General features: G+C 37.0%; 1 protein-coding gene across 13 annotated transcripts in view; it reads left to right on the forward strand.

Annotated features, from left to right (window-relative positions):
- Positions 1-22,905, forward strand: part of LCLAT1 (lysocardiolipin acyltransferase 1) — a 226,405-nt gene that overhangs the window by 139,386 nt on the left and 64,114 nt on the right. For all 13 annotated transcript variants that reach the window (XM_009183933.4, XM_021924712.2, XM_017947410.3 and 10 more), the window contains one exon: positions 3,170-3,286. In XM_009183933.4, coding sequence (XP_009182197.1) covers positions 3,170-3,286 — 117 coding nt within the window. The remainder of the gene's footprint in view (positions 1-3,169; positions 3,287-22,905) is intronic.

A 22,905-nucleotide genomic window follows, 5' to 3' on the forward strand; every position in this document is an offset into this window, starting at 1 on the left:
TGGTTATAACTTTTTAATGGAAGCAATATATGTTAATTAAGGAAAATTTGGAAACATAGAAGTGTGCACAAAACTTGCTATAATCCGACTGCCCATAAGTGAACACTATTTTAATGTTGATCCATTTCTTTTGAATCATTTGGTCACATGCAGACATATGTGCACCCATCCGTATTCATTCTTTATTCTTGGGTTAGGGAGTTCTATATTGTATTGGCATATTAGTTAGGGTTCTCTAGAGAAGGAGAACCAGTAGGATGTGTATATATAGAAAGAGGTTGAGATTTGTTTTAAGGAATTGGCTCTTACAGTTGTGGAAGCTTGGTAAGTCCATGATCTATAGGGTAGGGCGGCAGAGTGGAGATCCCAGGAAGCAGTTGAAATTCAAGGCCAAAGGCAGTCTAGAGGCAGAATTCTTTCTTCCTTGTTGAGGAGAGGAGGGCACCTCTGTCTTTTTCTGTTAAGACCTTCATTCACCTGATTTGATGGGGCCCACTCCCATTGTGGAGGGTCATCTGCTGTACTCAGTCTACTAATTTAAATATTAGTCTCTTCTAAAAAACAGCTTCCCAGAAACATCTAGAATAATATGTGACGAGATACCTGAGTATCATGGCCTATTCAAGTTGACATATAAAATTAGTCATCACAATTAGTATATGATGATTTTGAGTTCCATTTCCCTGATTTGGAAAGATTGTAACAATTATATTATTGCATATAACTTAACACCTACTATATACATACAACTTATTCTTTTTAATTCGTATATGAGTGCCTGGATCTTTATCCCTACTATCATGAACTTTATGTTCTATGAGGAAAGACAGGTGATAAACTATTAAGTTAATAAAAATATGTCAGTCCTAAGTGCTATGCAGAAAAATAAGGCAGGATAAGGAGATAGAGAGTCATAGAGGGAGTGTAGGGTGCTGTTTTATTCAGGATGGTTAGGGAAAGCCTCTCTATTAAGTTTCTATTTAGGTAGGGACTAAATGAACAAAGCAGAAAACCATGCAGCTGTATGGGCGAAAGGCATTCTGGGTGAAGGGAGGAGCAGCAACTGCACGGACCCTGAGGTGGGAACGTGCCCAGCTGGTTTGAGAGCAGCTGCTAGTAGTCCCATGGGTGGAAGGAGTGCAGGAGTGGGATAGTTATAGGGAGAAACGTGACAAGACAGGCTGTGGTCAGAAAGTGGGATGCTAGTGCACTTACTAGCAATAACGGAGTCTGGGGATGGGTAGATGAACTAGGGGGTAGATGGAAAAGTCTGCATCTCTAATCTCTCTGTATTTCTGATCATTTTTACCTTCCCACATTGTGACTATTTGTTTTAGAGCTGTTTATATTTGTACTCACATTCTACAACAGTTCAGTTTTGCTTTCAGAATCCCCAGAGTTTTATAAACTGAAAGACCAAACTAAAGGGTAGTTACTACTCATCTTTGTGGTGTCTCTGGGATTCCGAATCCCGTTTAAGGTCCTGTCAGCTGTCTATAATATAAGTATTGTTTTGTAGCCCCATGCCCAGGGTATCTTCAAATGAATATAAGAGGAACTTACTACTCTTCATGTGTAGGGGCTTTACTTTTGACTTGCCTGGCTCAATTCCTCTATCATGAAATGATGTAACACCTTCTATAGGAGTGTTCTTTGAATATTTCAGTGTTATGGAAGGCATCTATGGTTTTTGGAGACTTTGAAGATTCAGTGATCTTAAATTCACTCCTAGTAAAGTTGTGTCAATATAGGTATTTTTCTTGTAACTGGGAATAATAGTTTATAAATTTCGGAATGTAGCTGAGGATTGCGGGTTCTAACATCTGCTGTCATCAGAAAGTATTTCATGATCTCTCCCAGCAGTTGAGGCCAAATTTCTGAACACTTTACTTTTTCCAAATGTATTTGCTGAATAATGGGTTTGGTTCTTCTTGGAACTTGTAAAGTTACCTCATGGAATGGAAAAAGGAGGTTTTGCCAACAACTGGAACATGTACTTGACTCCGTAACTATATTCAGCCAAACCATGTTCAGATGTTTGTACATGATGTGCTAATCATGTGCCCATTCCGTTATGGAGTGGTTTGGGTTAGTAATATTAGCATACTCTGTGCCTGAGCAAGGCAGATATTTCAGTTTACATGGAAGGCTTCAATTATTGAGTTTTAAAGAATGTTGATCTGATATATTTGATTGCTAGTTATTTCTTCTGGATGTCTAGGTCATTATATTTTGTTAGTGTCTTAGTTTTGTTTTATTAGCATTTTATATTTTAATATTTCAATTTTCTTTTACAGGGATTGTTTTACAAAAATTTTAGTTTATTAGCATTTTAATTTTCATAGAATGTTGACTTTTATGAAATCTTTTAAAGAAATTAAAATATTTGAATATGAATTTCAGAAAATGTATAAAAATCTATTTATGCCTTTCTTATAATTTTTTTTAATTCTGGTACGTATAACCGAGCATCTCAGCTTTGAAATGCATTTTAACACTTTTTTTCTTTAGTCTTAGAATATAGCCTCGAAATGTACTTTGAAACTCTGTTTTCCTTCTTTTTACACTAGACACTTCCTTGCACCATGTATGCTTATCTACTATATGCTTGCTTAGAAATTCCAGAGGCTAATTTTGAAACAAACCAGGCATGGAGGCCCTGTGGAATCCTCCCACTTAGGGGGAGTTGTGAACGATTAGTCCACTACTACCAGGCTGAAGTCAAATAATGCCAAGTGGACCTCTGGATGGCCAGTTACCCAAGATAGCCATCAGAACAAGACACACAGACCCTGTGCCATCCACACATTTCCCATAGCAAGTTTCCTTTTGAAAACACTATGATAAATTTTAAAACTTAAGATGGGACTTTAGAACACTAGTTCCCTATCTTCTCAGTTTGCTGACTCTCTGTTTAAAACCTTCTTTCCCTCCCACTAAACTTGGCCTTTCGAGCAGCAAATAGCCAAACCTGGGTCTGGTTACATAAGTAGGTCTGGGATCTTGATAACGGATCATCTGCAATGTTTGTATCTTCTCATTTGACTCAGTATTCAGTCATTATAGAATAACTAACTGCTATTTTTATCAAAAAAATTCTGTACTTCTTTCCTTACCTCATTTATTTCCCTTTAGTTTATGATTTATAATGGTCCATTGTTTTGTTTAGAAAACAGCAAGGCTCGAAGTAACGCATTTGCTGAAAAGAATGGACTTCAGAAATATGAATATGTTTTACATCCAAGAACTACAGGCTTTACTTTCGTGGTAGACCATCTAAGAGAAGGTAAGCACCCATTTCAAAATGTACTTTTTAATGAAAGTGGCAAAAATTGCTAAGCTTTATATATAGCCCTTTAGAGTTTATAAAATATGTTTTAATACTTTATCTCAAGAAATGAGATACTGTGTTTTTATTCCAAGTTGACCTATGTACTAAAATATTTTGCCGTGTATTCTTGAGAGATATAAAAGAGATCTCTGTAAAAACTTCTTTCCCCTTTTTTGGAACAGACATAACTCTATGTTACATACTTTTATATATGTACACACACATATAGCATATGTGTATATGTGCATATGTGTGTGTATGTGTGTGTATATATATGTATGTATGTATAGAGTTAGGCTATAATTCCATTTTAGGATATTTCTCCAAGTGGCAAAAGTGTCTTTTTCTTTTTCTTTTTTTTGAGATGGAGTCTCACTCTGTCACCCAGACTGGAGTGCAGTGGTGCTATCTTGGCTCACCGCAAGCTCCGCCTCCCAGGTTCACGCCATTCCCTTGCCTCAGCCTCCCGAGTAGCTGGGACTACAGGTGCCCGCCACCACGCCCAGCTAATTTTTGGTATTTTTGGTAGAGACAGGGTTTCACCATGTTAACCAGGATGGTGTCAATCTCCTGACCTTGTGATCCACCAGCCTTGGCCTCCCAAAGTGCTGGGATTACAGGCATGAGCCACTGCACCCGGCCAAAAGTGTCTTAAGAGTATCTTATCACTTAATCCATTCCTCTAGTACTCATGAAAAGCAAAAAAAAAAAAAAGAAAGAAAAAAATCTTATCACTTAAACTAACCATATGTTCAGCTCTTAGGGTTTGAGAATATATCATTCTCTTACTATTTTAAGCTATAGAAATATAACAATTTGAAAAATAATTTTACTTTAATTATTTCACTCAGTCCACCAAGTAACTGGTTGGTAGGAAGGGAAGTGCCACTGCCTCTACTATTTTATAGTAGAACTGGCATCCAGTGTGGTAAGTACATTTTCACAGGTTACTTGAGTCAGGGATAGAACCTCCTTCTTCCTTATTTGTGGCTCATATCACACTTCTTTCAAACTACGTCTATTCGGGGGCATATATGAGCAGAAAGTGATTCCGTTGATGATGTCGCACCCATTTAAATGCTTAAGTTTTGATGTAAATGAAAACCAATTGTACTTTTTAATTATAGTTCTGCATATTTGCAAGTTTATATATTTATACACATTTGTACATACAAATAACACACATATGAAGTAACTATTTGGAAACATACTGAAGTGTTAATTTTATAACAATTCAAAGCCCACAGTCAGCTAACAGAAGAACTGTGTTTGCACATTTCTGCTCTTCACTCTGATTTCCAGTAAGCATATTCTGTAATGGTGATCTCTGTGACAAATTACCACCTTCATCTGGTAACTGATACATTTTCATAAAACTGCTGTGCATAACATGAAAAGTCTTGAACCATTATGTAAGAAAAGGTACGAAGTTCTTCTTTCCCTCAATGGCATCACTATTGTTCTTTTAGGATTTAATATGCTTTAAGATAAAAAGTATAACCTGCCAAGATGAAGCATATTTATAACCAAGTACCCATGATTTAAAGAAAGGTTCACAATCAATTCGAAATCACATGCTATGGTAAACCAAAAATGTTATCCATATTAGTTTGGTTTGCTTTTGAAATTCTGTGATTACAACTAATACGACATGGACTTGTGGGCTTGACATTCCTGTTGGATGTGCTTAGTGAGTGCCCATCTACCCATAGAAGTTCATGGAGAATATGGTTCTTCATGCCTGTGGAGTGGGGTGGAGAGGCACGAAGACATTCGAGTAGTGATGCTTTTTTTTTTTTTTAATTTGATACCATTTACTGTGGCATGTAACTTAGACTCACCCTTCTCATTCAACAATGTTTTTCTATTTTACAGTATTTAATGATTTCTTTAAAGGTATTTCTGACATCATAGAACAAGCTATAGAGCTCTGTTTTGAAATCTGGAAAATATTTTAGTAGCAAACTGATTTATAACTTTGGTGAATGTGTATTAGTCCTCACTCCAAGCACTAGTCAGCAACCACAATATGTAATTTTTCCTGCCAGTTGTGGCAGCTGGTCTCCCCAACATCCCTCCTATATCAGTAAAAAGAAACAGAGATGATTCCATTTGTTTCAGTTAGAAAACAACAGTTAGATGATTTTATTTGTTAGAAACATAGAATGGGACTTGTATACTATAATAATAAAAATAAAAAATATGATGAGGATAACTATAATAGTATAGCAGCTAACATTAACTGAGCATTTACTAGGTACCTAGCATTATGCTGTATGTTTTATATGCCCATGATCAATTCATCTTCACAACAACTGTACGTGGTAGTTACCATTATAAATATTTATCTCATTGTGCAAAACTGAAGCAGAAATTGAGGTAAAGAACCTCATCAAAATTGTTGGAATACACTTTGTCTAACTGAATAGCTCATGTTCTTTCTACTGTAACTAGTTGCTGCTTGTATTTATAGTATGATTTTAGTTAACAAAATCTCCAGATCATTAAGCACCTTTCTAACACTAGTGAGCTGGAATATTTTCTTTAAGAAAGAGTTTAATAGGAAAAGAATTTAAAAAGAAGCTAAATGGCCAGAACACGGAGAGATGATAGTCACCAGGCAGCTGGTTGTGATGCTGCCTGAGATAATGGGGGAGGGGAGCAGAGCAGGCAGAGGCCAAGGAGGCATCAGGTGGGGAGTTGAGGGCAACTGTCATTTCTTGGGGTTCAAGTGAATAAATAGAGAAGTTTCATTAGTGATCGGAGGTGAGGAGGATCTTGGAGGTCATCTAGTCCAGAGTTCCCTTTTAGAATGGGAATCTAAGACTCAGAAAGGGGCCCAGCCTGGCTTTCTGATCTTTAAGCTCGTATATTAAGACTTGAGATCATATAGATTTGTTTGAGTTTTAGGTTTGAAATACTTGTTTTTGAATTCAAAGAAAGCAGTTTATATTTCAATCCATACTTAGCTCATATGCTTAAATTCTAAATATAAAGGAATGAAGGATGTAATCTTTCCACTATTACTCCAGGGGAGTACAGGGTTAACCACAAAATAAAAATTAAATTCCCACTAGGTAATTTGGATCAGCACCCCTGAACCAAATTCTTCAGTTTGTATTCAGAGAGAGAGAATTGCTGACTTAACATGCAGATTACATATTTAGTGTCTAACAGTCCTGTTTGTGGGACTCTTGATGTTTGTCTACAATAGTTCTCATGTGCTCTGAGAAAGTTGATGGCTACCTAGGAAATAAAAGCAGTATACCAATCATAGACAGCGTAGTCTTCAGTAGCATTGTTAAACTATTTTAATTTCTTAGATTTTTGGTTAGTGCTTAGCGCTAACAATCCAGTCTGTCTGTGGCCTACAGTGGAGGACTAAAGGTGACCAACAGAAACCCCTCTCTGTGGCTCACATTGCATTTATAATAGTCAGCAAGCCTCTCCCAGGGTGGCATTTCAATTACCCTTTCGAACAGCCAGCATGTTTTAGGAGGCAAGGAAGAAAGACAAATTATTGAAATATTGGGTGCATTATATATCATGCACTCTGACCTTTTCATACAGCCTTTTATTGCTGGAAACTATGAAATTGGATAAGACCTTTCTGTTATGTTAAATAAGATGTGGTTGTACAGTAGACTTTTGACATTTGCTAGAATATTTTCTGAGACAATTTCCATTTCCTCAGTTTTAGAAATGTTTTTGTAGTTTAGTAGCTTTTGAGATCATTTTACAAGGAACATGATAGAGTGCAACAAAACCTAAATGAAGTTTGTACACTGATCAGTGGATAAGCACCCAGATCACCTAAGTGGCCTGGTGACCTGCACGTCATGAAGCAGAAATTCTTCAAATTTGCCCCAGGAGAAGTATACATGACCGCATGTCAGAGACCGTTGATGTCTCTTCATGTTGAATTTTCAAATGCCATGGTATTGCTTTAGACCATAAAGGGAATTCATATTGTTTTCTTTGTTCCTTTTAGTCACTGCCCACCTCGCCCCCGCTTTCCCTCCAGCGAAAAATCTGAGCTGCTCATTTAGGACAGATCTTGTTGTGTTTAGTGAAAAAAGTCATGATAGCCTTAATGAAAAAGGATAGAAGCCTATCTGTGTACTTAAAAACAACCATCTAACACTCACCAAGTTCTGTGCCAGGTATTGAGTTGTGCACGTTTCTTTACCTTGCCCATGCAGTAGAATCAACCATAGAGCTTTTTAAAAATACAGATACTGAGGTCCAAGCTCAGACCTATTGAATCAATCTGGTGATGGGGACCTAGACTCATCGCTACTTCTTTCACCACTCATACGTATCCCCTAATTCTCCTACCTAAGCTAGGTGGTAGTTTGCCCTGTGCTGCACCTGTGGAGCCTGGCTCTGTTTAGCAACTTTCGCAGGGTCACACTGCTGCTGAGCAGAGGAACTTTAAACTCAAGTCTTTTTGATTCCAGTGCTCATGTTCTTTCTACTGTATAATAAGCTTACAGTTTTTCAAATGCAAAAAAAAAAAAATTATTCTTTGTAGATTTTTTTTTTTCTATTTCCAAGATTTCTCCCTGATATCCTTGGCTCTACTGTGAGTTCTGTTTAAATGAAAATATATATATAAAGGATTTTCTTTTTGTAAGCCTCTTTTATTTTTCTGATTTCTGCCTTTACCAGTTCCTCCTCCATTTCTCTAATCTTTAAAAAAACAAAACAAAACATGACATTCAAACTCTCTGTCCTTTCAAATTGTGGTTCCATTCTCTGGCAGAACCTGGGTTGAAAGAGGGAAAACAAAATTTTGGTTCAATCGTTTTCTTTCTTTTTGCCATCAAATTGCAGAAATAGCTTGATGACTTGATTTTCTCAACACTGGTTCATTTTTTATTAAAAATAGATAATAGTTTTTTAAATTGTAAAAACAGAACATACTTACCGTTAAAAAAATTGGAAAATTAATAAAGAAGAAACTAAAGGCATTGACCCTGTTGCACAAGCCAGAAACCTGGGAGTCATTCTTGGCTCACCCCGCTCTGCTTTTCACATGCTGTGAAATCCCAAACAAGGCCTTTTGGTTCTACCCCTTAAGGATCTCTCAAATTAATTCTTTTCATTCGCAATGCCATACTGGTCTGGGCCTTCATTGTGTGTTCTCTGAATTATCATACAGCTGCTCAGCTGGTCTTTCTAGCTCTGGTCTTGCCTTAACCAGTCCTTTCTTCACTTTGTAGCCAGAGTCAAGGCTTTTTCTAAATGAGGGTGGCAGCACACTGAGGTAGGTGTCCAGGCACTGGAGTCAGGTCTCACAGAATTCCAAGGTTAAATCTACTCTAACATGATTTACCCAGGCCTTCTATGACCTACCTCTCTGGCCGTATCTCCTGTCTCCCTAGTTGTACCATTTGTTCTAGCCTTATTGAACCACACTTCTTTCCCAGAGTGCACAGTATGCTGAGCCTTCCCCACGGTATCCTCTTCCTCAACCTGTAGATGTTACCTTAGATAACAGGTCATCCAGGAAACCTTCCTGATTTTGTTTGGCTTGGTTGGGTACCTTGCTTTATATTCCCTGTATGAATGCTTTTCCTACTAGCTATATGTACATTTTTCTTACTATAGTATCACTTGCGTAGTTGTTTATCTCATTGACTGTTTTTTTCTCAAGCCTTTAGCACAGGGCCTGGCATATAATAGATACCCTTCAAATTTTTTGAGCCAATCAACTAATTGGTCAATGTAATTTTATACCCTATGTTCCAATAAAGATTTAAAATGGCTAACATAAATATGTATCATATAATAATAGCAGTGCCCCAGCCTGGTCAAGATGGCGAAACCCCATCTCTACTTAAAATACAAAAATTAGCCAAGCATTGTGGCACGTACCTCTTAATCCCAGATCTTCAGGAGGCTGAGGCATGGGAATTGCTTGAACTTGGGAGGCGGAGGTTGCAGTGAACTGAGATTGCACCACTATACTCCAGCTTGGGTGACAGAGCCAAGACTCTGTCTCAAAAAAAATAAAATAAAATAAAATAAAAATAATAATAATAGCAGCAGCACCAAAAGTAAGAGAAGAAATCAAGGTAAGGGAAAATAGGGGTAAATTTTTTAAAAACTAGATGTGAGGTTACTATACAAAACATGTTATAAGTTTCTACATTCCTGTATAATACGAGTCCAAACATTGGCCCTGAGCTTTCTGTGCCTTTTATACAAGGAAACCAAAGTATCATTGACCATGTGTATAAGGTCAAAGCAAGCCAGATGATTAAAAGAAGCATTTTTGAAAAACTTGGAATATCTCCCATGGCTCTTCACAAAGAGCACATTGTACATTTCATGACCAAGATCCTGAACAGCATCTTTATGGGAAATACAATGAAATTTTTAGGACTACTCCACATAGACTCATCATGGTTGTCCATGTTGGCTAATGGAATTAAACACATTCCATTACATGAGAAAGAGCAGTCTCATAAAAGCTCAAAACACTGAGACTCTATATGGATTTAGAGTGTCTCAACTCTAAAGGTATACATAGACTGCATGTCCTTCAAACGATTCTCCCTAAAAAGTATTTCACTCACTGAGGATTGGATGACAATTAGTTCACGCTGAGTTTGATTTTTCTTTGTAAGGCATCTGTTCTACAGATACTTTGTGTCATGAAGTGCTGCAGAGTCAAGGGCGATAGTAGTAAGTGGATCTAGGAGTTGGACTGAGGGAAATTACAGAGCTTACTGAGATTTCACACATGAATTGAAGGCCTCCCTCCAAACTGAGATCTGCCAGCATGTCCTTAGAAAACAGTGAGGAGTATGTGTTTTTCGTATCCTCTGCAATGCTTGCACATAGTAAGTGGACCATTGCTGAAAGCTCAGGTCCTGGTCTGTGTGGCTCTTTTGGTCTTGTTTATTGCTGTGACTTCATGCCCTCTCTTCACTCCAGTCATGTGGGACACACTTTACTCATGCTGTTTCTTCTCCCAAACTGTTCCTGTTCATCTGGCTAGCTCCCATGGGTTCCTCCAGACAGCTTAAGTGTCTTTTCCACTTCAAACAATTTTCTGACCTCTCCAGGTTATTGGAGTTCCCTCTTCTTACTGTCATCATAATCTATACATTTCTGTTAATAACCAGTAGGTTTTTAGTGGCTTTTTTTTTTTTTTTTTAGTCCATCTCTCTCATTGGACTTGAGCTTCTTTAGGATAGAGATACTGTGCCGTATTTGTTTTTATATCTGAGGTCCTAATACCATGCCAGGAATATTATAGGTACTCAATAAATTTATAGTTTGGTACAAATTCTTAAAGATGACCTAATTTTAGCATCTCTCTCATACACACATATGCACATCTGATTAGCAGCTCTTCCTACCCCCTTCAGTCTAGTGATCAGACACTTACAGATTTTAATTTATATGGAGTCCTTTCATTGCAACACAGATGAGATTTATGCCAGTGCCAGAGGGCCACCTGAGGCAGATGCACAGCAAATAATAACTATCTAAGACACTCTCTTCTTTTTTTAACTACTGGAGGATAAAAGGGTACTTTTTTTTCTGGATTATGTATACTATTAGAAGAGAATTACAGAAAAATGTCATTTGTAACTTAAATGAATAAGGTCTTGGCATGTGATCATGTAAAATTCAATATGGAAATGTGGTTCTTAATTAAATGTTTCCTATATTTGTATCTCAATGAGTTTCAGATTCTAATATGGTGTTAAACAGATAGTTATTGCAACCTTGTGTTTCTCTGTACCACTTGACTTCAATAGGAGAAAAATTTTGCCCTGGGTTTATTATATACTATTTCTCTACCACCAGCCAGCTATAAAAATGCCTACTATTGTGAAAGGTAGGTCTGGGTTATAATTATTGCATGTCTTATGGCACCATTAATAAAAAATTTTCAAAATATATGTTCTTTATTAGATTATCATTTTCATAGATGAGTGAAAATTATATACAGTTGTATTTTACTTATTCATAAGGCATGTCTGTGCCTAAATATTGGTGCCCTGTATAATGTTTAATATATTTCTTAAGAATGTCACACTGAAAAATGCTGATAACAGTGACCTTTACAAAATGTGTTTATTTCAAAATTCAGAATTTTGGAAGCAGCTTTTGTGAGTAAAATTTGTGGAATTGCCTTTGAGTGATGACTTTCTGTAGACTGCACACTGACCATAAAGAATATTGTTACATACATTGAAATAATTTTGTCGGTTTCCCATTGGAGGGCAAAAGTGAGAGATAGAAAACAACTGCAGAAGGTGTGAGTAGCTGTGTCATCACAATGCTGTTTACTCACTGTGTGGCAGATGGGCACTACATGTTTATGTACTTAGAATCTCGTTTCCAGTAAAATAGAGAAGAGAGTTTCAGTGAATATGCAAAATGTATGTAACAATATACTTTAGCTTCCTGTTCATATGAAAAGCAAAATTCTCAGCCAAGGTGAGATTTTGACCTGAGTCTGAACCCTGTGGACCTTTGAATCCAGAAATTCATCTTAACAGGAGCTTATGCCTGCCCTTTGGTTTTATACAGTATGCAGTTTCATTGTGAATATATATGCTTCTTTTTTGGGTTTGTCCAAAAAAGGTTTACCTTGTTTCTTCTTTGTTGTTGACATATGTCCATTTCATTATTTTTAAAGTCTGTGCCTTTTCTTTAGCTTTATCGATTTTTTCTTCCTTATTCAAAATATTCTATCTGCATTTTTCCAATTATTAGAACCTTTTTTTTTTGCATTTTTTCATAATTGATATTTGTGTTGAGTATTGCAAAGCAATATTAAAACAGTACTCACTTGCTGGAGTGTATATGTGTGTACACATGCAAAACCAAATTCATATACCTCACTTGTAAAAAATAGGAAACTAAATACAGAAATTGTTTACTTATTAATGTTGAAAGTTATTTGCACAGCTCTCTAAATGAAAGTAGTTTTTTCCACTTTATTTTGCATAGATTATATTTTTATGTTATATAAAATTATATTAATATATCATGTACCAATATATTATTATATATATTTTGTCACATAGGCTCCCTATACATATCTGACTGCTAAAAAGCGTGCAAACTCACCTTGTCGTAGAATCTGGGCTGAGCAAAACTAGTCCAGGTTCATTTATCATACGTTGGCTACTCTGCACTGCATAAAGTGCAAGACATTGAAAGAATGTCAGTAGCTTCTAAATCAGCAGCCTTCCCCTAGTGAAGTTATGTAGGAGAGTAAAGCTTAAGTGTTCTCAGTGACTTTCACTCCCTCCACACAAGAGTATTGCATTTGGCCACATGGGGTAAATTCCAAGGATGGTCCTACTTGGTAAGATTACTGACGTTGAGAATCTATCAGAAGTGCATATGTACACAAAATGCATATTTTTAAGTGTTGTATTTTGTGATAATTAATAACTTAATCCACATAATTTCATTGTGGTTCACTCATCTCTTTTTCATAGGAAATGGTACTTGAAAGGGAAATTCAAATGAAACCACTAATTTACATTTGTTTCTCAATTTTTGTTTTATGAAGTACCTTTTCCAGTGATAGTCTCATTTGGTTGTAATACACTAACAGACAGTAATCTACAATGTGTTGCATCTTTTCATTTTAATATTTTTCCTTGGGAAAAAGATTACTGTCTTTACTGTCTTGACAGCAAGCTTCATATTTGTGCTATTCTTCTTCTTGTCTTTGACCATGGCAGTTACCTCTGTTGTTCATGCTACCTGCCTGATTTTGATGACCAAAATATTTTTCACTAAGAAATATCTGAGTATTGTTAAGTAAACATCTGTCTGTGATTCCTTATTATTTACCATATATAACATTTTTAAATAGTCTATGTACACTAAATGGGTATTTGTAAACTTTTAAACACTTAGCCTTTGAAAGTGTGAGGCTGCCACACAATTTCTTAGACCTTAAATGTGAGAAATTTATGTTGATAGTTGTTTGTCTTATCTCTATGTTCACAACCACTTTCTTTGAAGTGACAGATTTCCTCTCCAAAAACTTAGAATGCTTTGGGTTAATGTTGCATTGTGTAAATGTAGGCTGAAAGTAATTTGGGGTTCCATGTGGAAATTCTGATAACTTGTGAGACTGCAGTACCAAAGTTTTAAAATCCTATTGTATAGTCATAGTTTATTTATGACTTATATCTTCCTTGTTTCATCGTAGAATTTTAAATGGCCTTTAGCAGAAGCTAAATAAGTGAAATGTGGCCCAGCGTGCCAAAGTCAGGTAATAAAGTATGTATGTGCATAGGACTTGAAGGGAAAGCGCATATTATCCAAGCTAAGGAAAGCTGCTCCTCCTAGTCAAACATTGAGCCTTAGCACCGATCTCCTTAGAAGTCAAGGCAAAACGGTCTTTCCTGTAGTTTTCTCGTTGCATTAAGTTCTTGGTGACTCACAGTGGTAATGAGCTAACTTACAGTAGAAGAATTGTTAGTCAATGCCTTTTCTAGGCACAGTTATCACTCATTGGCAGCAGATCTACGTTCAGTTAACTAGCACCTCTCAAAGCTAAAAAACAAACATTCCTATTTTTGTGGACTGATCTTAGATGTCATTATTATAGAAGATCTACCAACTTGACCATATGTTTCAGGAGAGGAACTTCATACTGTTCCTTATGTGAGTACATGGAAATTACTCATAATCTATAATCCATGGTGCCTAAAAAGAATTGAACACTTTTTTTCTAGCTCATAAGATTTACTTGTTTTCATTCAGAATGGTGTCTTAATGACCACAACAGGTTCATAATGTTAAATCCAAAAGAAATTACCAAATAGTTTGCCAATTAATTTTAGTTATGGAAATTATTAATAACCTTTTGGATCAGTAAAAAGCATCTTTACCATGTTGGTTCCATTATTCATTCATACTTATTTTTTACTTCTTAAATTCATTAGAAAGGGTCTCTGTTGCCATGGTGCCTGGCCTGTTCCTTTTGTAATTCAAGGAGACAGTAGCCACTCTTATATGCCTAGATTAGTTTTAACGAAGGCTTATATTTTAAAACTTTAGGGATGGACATTAGTAAGAACTGAAATTAAGAAAGACTTGACAGGAAATATTGTGACTTTTGTTTAGACTTGACAGATGAATAGAGTTTAGGCAAAGGAGAAACATACTACAAAAAGCTTTCCCTGTACATACTATCTTTAAAGTTGTATACACAAAAGGTGTTTATATTTAAGTATTTTTAAGAAAATGTCTTTGTTGTAAATGCATATGACCTGATTCTTAGGTAAGTCCTATGTGTTGTAGTTAATATCATGTGATCAAGGCATACTAGTGACAGTATCAGAATAAAAATGTATAATGAACACATCTTTATGCATAAATTTGGGAGGTTAGTATGTGATCCAGTGTCACAGAAAGAGCATACAAGTGCAGAGTAGAAAAGAGTTGTGGCTGGCAGATTAGGAGAATTTAGGGAATAGGACTTTGAGTTCGATCTGGAGGAATGGCAGGATTTGAATTGGTAAAGAAATGGGGAGAGTATAGTCAGGGTTAGATACTCAGCAGTGGAGACCAGCCTTTTTATGTGGCAAGAACTAAGAGAAGTAGTCTTAATTGTCATGAAGTCTCACTTCTAACAAACTACATAGGAAAGAGTGGGAACTGTGAAAGTTCTAGTATTTATGACTTTATAAATACTCCAAACCTGGTGACTACATTGTTCTCTTCTTAGTATTCTAAGACAGTTTATTATCTTCCTAAGCAGTTTACTACTTGTTCTAAGATAAAATAAGACCTTTAGAATAAGGCTTTAGCATCATGATAGTTATCCCAAAATAGTTTCTTATTTTGAGACTTCTGCATGAATTATGTTCAGTTAAAAGAGACTCAGTAAAAGTAATTATACCTCATGTTTTTTACATTTCCTTTGATCCATGAGTGAGGTATTTACAGACTATATGATGGCATATAGTAGGAAAAAGACTATGATTCATCCCAATTACAAAGATGTTTCCTAGGAAAGAAACTCTGGAGATATGTCTTATGTCTTTACTAATGGTTTTGAGACTTAAGTAAATCTTTTCTGTGTATGGCTGTAAATGGTCATAATTTTATACTTGCAAATATCAATTTGATCTGAATCAAACTTTTCCAGCGTAGTTGGCCTATTTGCAAGGTTGGATATCCATGGGCTGTAATGGATATATGCTCTATAAGATATCAGCGGTTTATCTGGATTTTAGGTACTAGTAACATCTTTGAACATAAAATCTGAGAAGTGTCCTTTGGGTGCAGCAACTATAATGTATTTGGTGACCTTAGAGAGAGGATAGTTTTACAAGAATGGAGGCAACAGGAGCCAGATGTAAGTGAAGAGTGATGTAAGTGGAGATAGCTAGTTTAGATGACTGCTACAGGGAGTTTCCTGATGTAGGGGAGAGGGCTGGGGCATAGACAACAGAAAGGGGAAGCTGCATCAAGGATGAATAAGAGAGTTTAGCATTTTTAAATGCTGAGAAGATTATGTAGAAGAACAGCTGAACGTGAAAGGATTAACACTGGAGCAGGTTTCTGAGAAATCAGGAGAGAATAGGAACAGAAATCAGGTTAAGAGGGACCCTCATTTTGTAAGGCAGGAGGCAAGGTTCAGCATGAATATATATTTTTGTTTGACTTTATAAATACTGCAAGCCTGGTGAGTAAATTGTTTCCTTCTTAGTATTCTAAGAGAGTTTATTATCTTCCTAAGCAGTTTACTACTTGTTCTAAGATAAAATAAGACCTGTTGGCTTTAGCATCATCATAGTTATCCCAAAATAGTACCTTATGGTTGGGAGTAGGTGGTGAGAAGGTGAGGGATGCCTTGCAGGAAGGTCCTGTGCTCTCTGTCAGATCAGAGGTTAGGTAATCTGATGATGGTGGGGTACAAGGGGACAGAGGTGATTAATAAGAGTTTGGAATAGTTGTTGTGGTAAATGAGAAAAGGAAGCTGACTAAAACCAAGTAAGAGCATTGCTGAGCTCTCAAACCTTGGGCTACAGAGCCAATCTGGGCTCTTGCCTCTACTTAAGTTCCATCCAAAGTGGTGACTTCACATGCCTCACAGTGGCTCACTCCTTCCCACCACCTGCAGGACTCCCATCTCTTCTGCTTTTGATCAGATACCCTTGTTCCTTTATGCCTATCTCAGGAAGATCATTTCTTGATCTCTTCAGCTGGAAGTCCTATCAGTCCCCCTCCAGTCTCCTACAACAGTTGAACCCATCTTAAGACTTACACAGTTTCTGGGTGATTAGGAAAATAGTATGTTGAAGAGACATCTGCACTCCCATGTTTATTGCAGCCCTATTCATAATAGCCAGGGTATACAATCCACCGAAGTGTTCATAATCAGATGAATGCATAAAGACAATGTGATGTGTAAATATATACAATGGCATTCTATTCAGCCATAAAAAAGAATGAAATCTCATCATTCCCAGCAACATGGATGAGCCTGGAGCACACAATGTTGAGTAAAATAAATCAGGCACAGAAAGATAAATTCTGCATGGTCTCATATATGGAAGCTTTAAAAGTTGATCTCATAGGAGTAGAGAGTAGAATAGTGGTTACTAGAGGCTGCAAAAGTGAAGGGAAGTAGCCAACGGTTGGTTAATGGATACAACAGCACAGCTAGATAAGAAGAATAAATTCTAGTGTTCTATAACACTGTGGGGTGACTATAATTAACAGTAATTGATTGTATACTTGTAAATAGCCAAAAGAGCAGATTTTCAGTGTTCTCAACACAGGAAGTAAGTGTTTGAGGTAATGGATATGCCAGTTACTGATCTCATCGTTACACATTGCATACATATCTTAAAATAGCACACTACCTCATAAATAGGTACAATTATTTGTCATTTAAAAATACTAAAAAGCAAGAATAATCATGTAATTAGAAAATATATTTTTTCCTCTTTACTAGAGTGTAAGCTCCTTTGGGTCAAGGAGCTTCCAAAACCACAGTAAAAGCATTGAATCAGTCAGTCTCTGTTTCTCCTTTCCCCCTCTCCTTACCCCTGCCCCTGCCCCACCCCCCACCCAGGGCAATGGTGCTAAATTGTTCAATAAGTATTGAATGAATATATTAATGAATATAACAGATATACTGCAATCAAATTGTATATGAGATCAGTTAACTTCTATAGGAATATGTTTGTCAGAATTCTTTACGAGGCTAATAACCCACAGGCACCACCTTGAAGAATATTATTTTATGAGGATATCTAACTCCTCTACAATGGCAGTGAAATATATTGTATTTGTAGGTGATTGTGGCTCGGGATATTTTGTATTTGGCTTATTTGCACTCTCCTAGCCATAAAGAGCTTATGCCAAGCACAATCTCTGTTGTCCAACTTTGCTTATTATGTAGCTTTAACAGCAACTTTTCTAATAGTTTGGATGTAAATGCCATAATGTATCATAAGCCCAGATTCCTTTAAAAAATTTCATCCTCGTAGCCTTCCTTTAAAATTTTATTTTAGTTTATTTCTCACTCACTGACTCACTGTGCTATGTTGAAGGAACTTTGTATACCAAGTGCAACCTCATATTCTATTGGACCTACAAGGTTTGGCTAGGAGAGGAAAACTCAGGATGAAAACATCAAAGAGGCAGCAATTGCAAAAAATGGGAATGTTGGATGTCACAGAGTATGATGGAATATGCCTGAGAATTCTCACCTTTTATGCAGCCTTAAGTTCCATTGGCTAATAGCTTGTAACATTTACATAAATTGAAGCAGATTGCTGTTCTTTTATAAAGGTCATCCTCTTTTATGACTTCACAACTTTTAATAATTCAGATATTTGTATTTTGCTGACCATTTTTTCTGCACTATAAACCAGTTCATTTTATTTTATACTCTTAATTAGCTCTTTATCTAAAGTGTTTTTATTTAAAGTGTTGGCACACAAGTTTAAGATAAGCTAAATTAGCCAACAAATATAACTAGCTATTGGGTATTAATCAAAAGGATGATAGTATGGCTTATTGTTAAAATAAAACTCAGTATTTAGATCTTAATTTACAATTTGACAAGCTAAACCAGAAGTTTCTCAGATGCATCTAATGCCTCTTCTGCTGTCTTGGGAATAGAGATAGATAACAATTATAACTCAAATTTCATTTCTGTAAACTTCAAGATCATGGGTTTCATTGTTTCACTAAAGTGCCATCCAAAAATAGTGTTCTACATCACCACAATAGCAGTGTTGTCCTCTGGCTGCCATTGTCCTTACCCAAGGCCTAAAAAACACATACTTGATTTTTTTTTTTTCTGTTTCAGTGTTTTAGTCCATCCACTTGTAAACAGATTTCCCGCCACAACCCCCAATGCAGTTTCTCTCTGGCAAGATAATGCTGAAACATTATACTCTCACCTTGGGGAAGGGTGGTTGGAAAAGATAAAACCCTTAACTTCCAGGTCCATCTGCTGAAATTGTCTGAATTTGGCCAGTGTATTATATAAAGTGATAGCACATGGAGAGAAAAGAAGAAAATGAATCTTGACGAGTGAGCTGCCATCATTTTTGTGGCAGTCTCTACCAATACTGTTAAATTTCTACCCACTGGATTTTTCAGGCTCCTAATTATTGGTATGTATATTATAGGTGGTGTTTGTATAGCCACTCAGAATTTTAGATTTGCTTTGGTTTGGTTTTTTTCCTGTTGAATTAGGTGGGGATGTTTGAAATAAACAAGAAGATAAGGGAAGGGCTCTTTTCTTTCCTTTTACTTTAAGTTCCGGGATACATGTGCAGAATGTGCAGGTTTGTTACATAGGGATACGTATGCCAAGGTGGTTTCCTGCACCTGTTTACCCTTCCTCTAAGTTACCTCCCCTAGCCCCCCACCTCTCAGCAGGCCCTCCTGTGTGTTGTTCCCCTCCCTGTGTCCATGTGTTCTCATTGTTCAACTCCCACTTATGAGTGAGAACATGCGGTGTTTGTTTTTATTTCTATTTGGGACCGTCTCCTCCATCAAACTTTCTCGAATCCTGTCAGCCAAACTGGTCTTTTCTTTTTCTGAATCCCTAGAGCAGTTTAACTGTACTTCTATTAAGATTCCTCAGGGTGTGTTGTAGTTGCATGCATGAACCTCTCTTCTCTACCCTGTTAGCCTGTTGACTACCCTGTTCTTGCTTCCTTTTTTTACCCGCACTGAATGCATCTAGCCAAAAATAGCTTTGTTGTTGTTGCAGTTGTTCTTGTTATTAACTGTTCTGGCTGGCTGAATCACATCTAGAATGGCTTTAATACTAAGGAGGGCTTCTTGTTGACTTTAATGAATTCATTCAAGATATAATGTATATGGTAGGTACAGATGTCACAGTCTTGAAGAGGGTTAAAGAATATCACTACTTTGTGTGGTATAGAGCTTGATGGTATATGGCCACACTCTGACAATATCCTGGAAGGTTCTCAGGATTTCTTGCTGTAATTCTTTCTAGTTTATTTTCTGTGTATAATTAGACAGTGCTTTCTAAGTAGCAGAATTTGGTTGTAGATACTGGTGCAGCTTAGAAAAAAAATGTTCTATGATGGCAGTTAGTCCAACTTTTATCTTCTTCAGGGCCATCAGGCCTCTGTAATAATTAGAATCCTTAAAAACTGGCTATATTCTAGACTCTAATATATTATAAAAGTTTTATGCTCTTCAGTGATGTCTCACGCACATCATAAAGCATCAGTGATCTTTCCAACAATGTTCCTTGGTGCCGGTGATTTGGGTGACTGGAAAAGTTTGCCAGTGGAAGAACCACTTGCTGCCCTGATAAGGAACCAATATTACTGTATTTCAAAAAAAAAAAAGAAAACCCTCTAGGCTTACCTAAAGGACATGAGTAGAGGTAAGGTTTTATATATCAGAGTGATGCTGTAGCCAAGTTACAGTCTCTGTAAATATGGGGTAAATGAGAAATAATCTTGATCATTGGGATGATGGGCTCGTTTTTCAAACTGCCTCTGTGTTGACCATGCTATCTGCCTTATTGCTTTCATTCAAACATAGCTGTCTCCTGACTCCATACCTCTTCCTTGTTTCCCTCTCAAGTAAGAGCTGTTCATTCTCTCGTATCTCACTACCATATAGTGTTCTTAATTTACTTCTGATTTATCCATCCTGGAGTTAAAAAACAAGAAATACCGTGAGTCAGAGAACATTTTTTGAGCCTTTTGTCATCTAAATATAGCAACCTTTACCTCTCTCAGATACCAGTCAACCCTTCACTACATCCTCTGCCTCAGCCTTCGTTTCACTGGAGAGGGGAGACTTAGCACCTGGCTCAGTCTCCATTCCCTCCCTAGTCTAGCCATCCTCTTAGGTAAGTTCATCGTCTGTGTGATAACTCATGCCAGTTCCATGATCTCCTCATTATTCACACTACTTCATACTTTGGATCTTGTCTTCAGGAATTGCTCCACCTGTTAAACATTAAATTGCAACATCTCACTCTCTAGGCTATTTTTAGTCTCATTAAGATCTCTCTTCCCTTAATGCCCTTATGCTTTTTCCCTATCCATAATCATCCTTTGGTGTTCATGCTTTTCTCTCTTCTCAGTTATACTCTGTGGTCCATTGCTTAAACCAAACTCTGGCTAGTATCTTGAACACCTTAGCCCTGTTGCCCTTGGGTGGCACACAGTCAGCAGAAGTGCATTCCTGGGTCTTGCCTGCTGCTTGCTTTCTCTTTACCAGCACTGGCTTTTAGCTCTGCTGAGAAAATCCCCTAAACCATGCAGATTACTGCCAAAATAAACTCTTGGTTGCTGTATTAGTTTTCTAGGACTGCTGTAACAAATTATCATAAACTAGGTTGTTTAAAACAGTAGGAATGGCCAGGCATAGTGGCTCATGCCTGTAATCCCAGCACTTTGGAAGGCTGAGGCAGGTGGATCACGAGGTCAGGAGATCGAGACCATCCTGGCTAACACGGTGAAACCCCATCTCCACTTAAAAAATACAAAAAAATTAGCCGGACATGGTGGTGGGTGCCTGTAGCCCCAGTTACTCGGGAGGCTGAGACAGGGGAATGGCGTCAACCCGGGAGGCAGAGCTTGCAGTGAGTCAAGATCACGCCACTGCACTCCAGCCTGGGCAACAGAGCAAGACTCCATCTAAAAAAAAAAAAAAAAAAAAGTAGGAATTTATTCTCTCACAGTCTGTAAGCTAGAAACCTGAAATCAAGGTATTGGCAGAGCCATGCTCCTTCTGAAGGCTTTGGGGAGGAGTCCTTCCTTGCCTCTTCTTGGTTGCTGTCAGTCTTTGGCATTCCTTGATTTATGGCAGCATGCCTCCATCTTTATATGGCCTTCTGCCTTGTGACTCCCCACTTTTAAGGATGCCACTCATGATACCCACCATAATCCACAATAACCTCATTGTGACTTAACTAATTATTTAGAAATAGGTTCTTTGCAGATATAAAGTCACATTCTGGGGTTCCAGTAGACATTAAATTGGGGGACACTCTTCAACACAGTACGGTTGCTGACTTCAATGCTGGCTGACCATTTTTCGGTTTCCCTAGTCAACCATTTCATTCTCTGCAGTAGCAATTTCATGCCTCCCCTGTCCATCCTCAACACTCTTGTCCCCGCTTCTCTTAACTCTAACTTACCAATCATTCCTTATCGTCAGCATTTAATGTTGTTCAAATGTCTTTAGTCTTTAAAAAGGAAAAAAAAAAAAAGACTTAAAAAAAAAAAAAAACTATGCAACTACATGGACACTTTTTATAACCCCTTCACCATTCACCCCTACTCCAAGCTTCTACACTACATCTGTCTTTGCTTCAGATATAAGCTTCTTGGAAGAGCTGTTGATGAACTGTCACTGCACACTTCTTCCCTAATAACTTCAAAACTTTTTGTGATCAGTCTTCTACCTCTTAGATTCCACTAAACCTGAACACTCTCTCAAGTGACCACATTGTGGTAAATTCCAGACCTTGTCTTTTCTTACTTTGTCACTAACACTTGATCGTAATGGACACCCCCTTCCTCTAGAAACATTCTCTGCCTTGAGGCCAGCTTAGGGAGAACTAGTGAAGAGGATAGAACTAGAAGACTTATGAGATCTCTTTTAATTCTAATATTTGATCATTTTCTGAGATTTCAAGAATCTTGTGTTCTCTTTTTTTAATAGAATGTCTAGGCAATTTGTGGTTATTTAAACATGGTAGTGCTTTTTTTATGATGTTGAGACTATGGGGTGCAGCATCTTTCTCATGCGGTTACTGTAATTTCAAAGGGATTATTTTTGGTAACTATTTGTTATTGTTAAATTTCTCAGAAATAGAAAAGCACTCTAGGGAAACTTTAAATAGACAAGAACTCTACTGAATTTAAAACCCTAAGATCTGAAGATACAGACTTTGATGCATTAAATTAGTCTTTTGAAGTTCTGAAGTCTGAGAAGTCCTCTTGTAACATTATAAGGTTTTTATATTTATAAAAATAGGCTTATTATCTAATTTGATTTTTCAAAGACAACAGGATGAATTTGTAATATAAGAGAAAGAAGAAACTAAA

The sequence above is a fragment of the Papio anubis genome, chromosome 14, assembly GCF_008728515.1.
Source record: "Papio anubis isolate 15944 chromosome 14, Panubis1.0, whole genome shotgun sequence".
Lineage (NCBI taxonomy): Eukaryota > Metazoa > Chordata > Mammalia > Primates > Cercopithecidae > Papio > Papio anubis.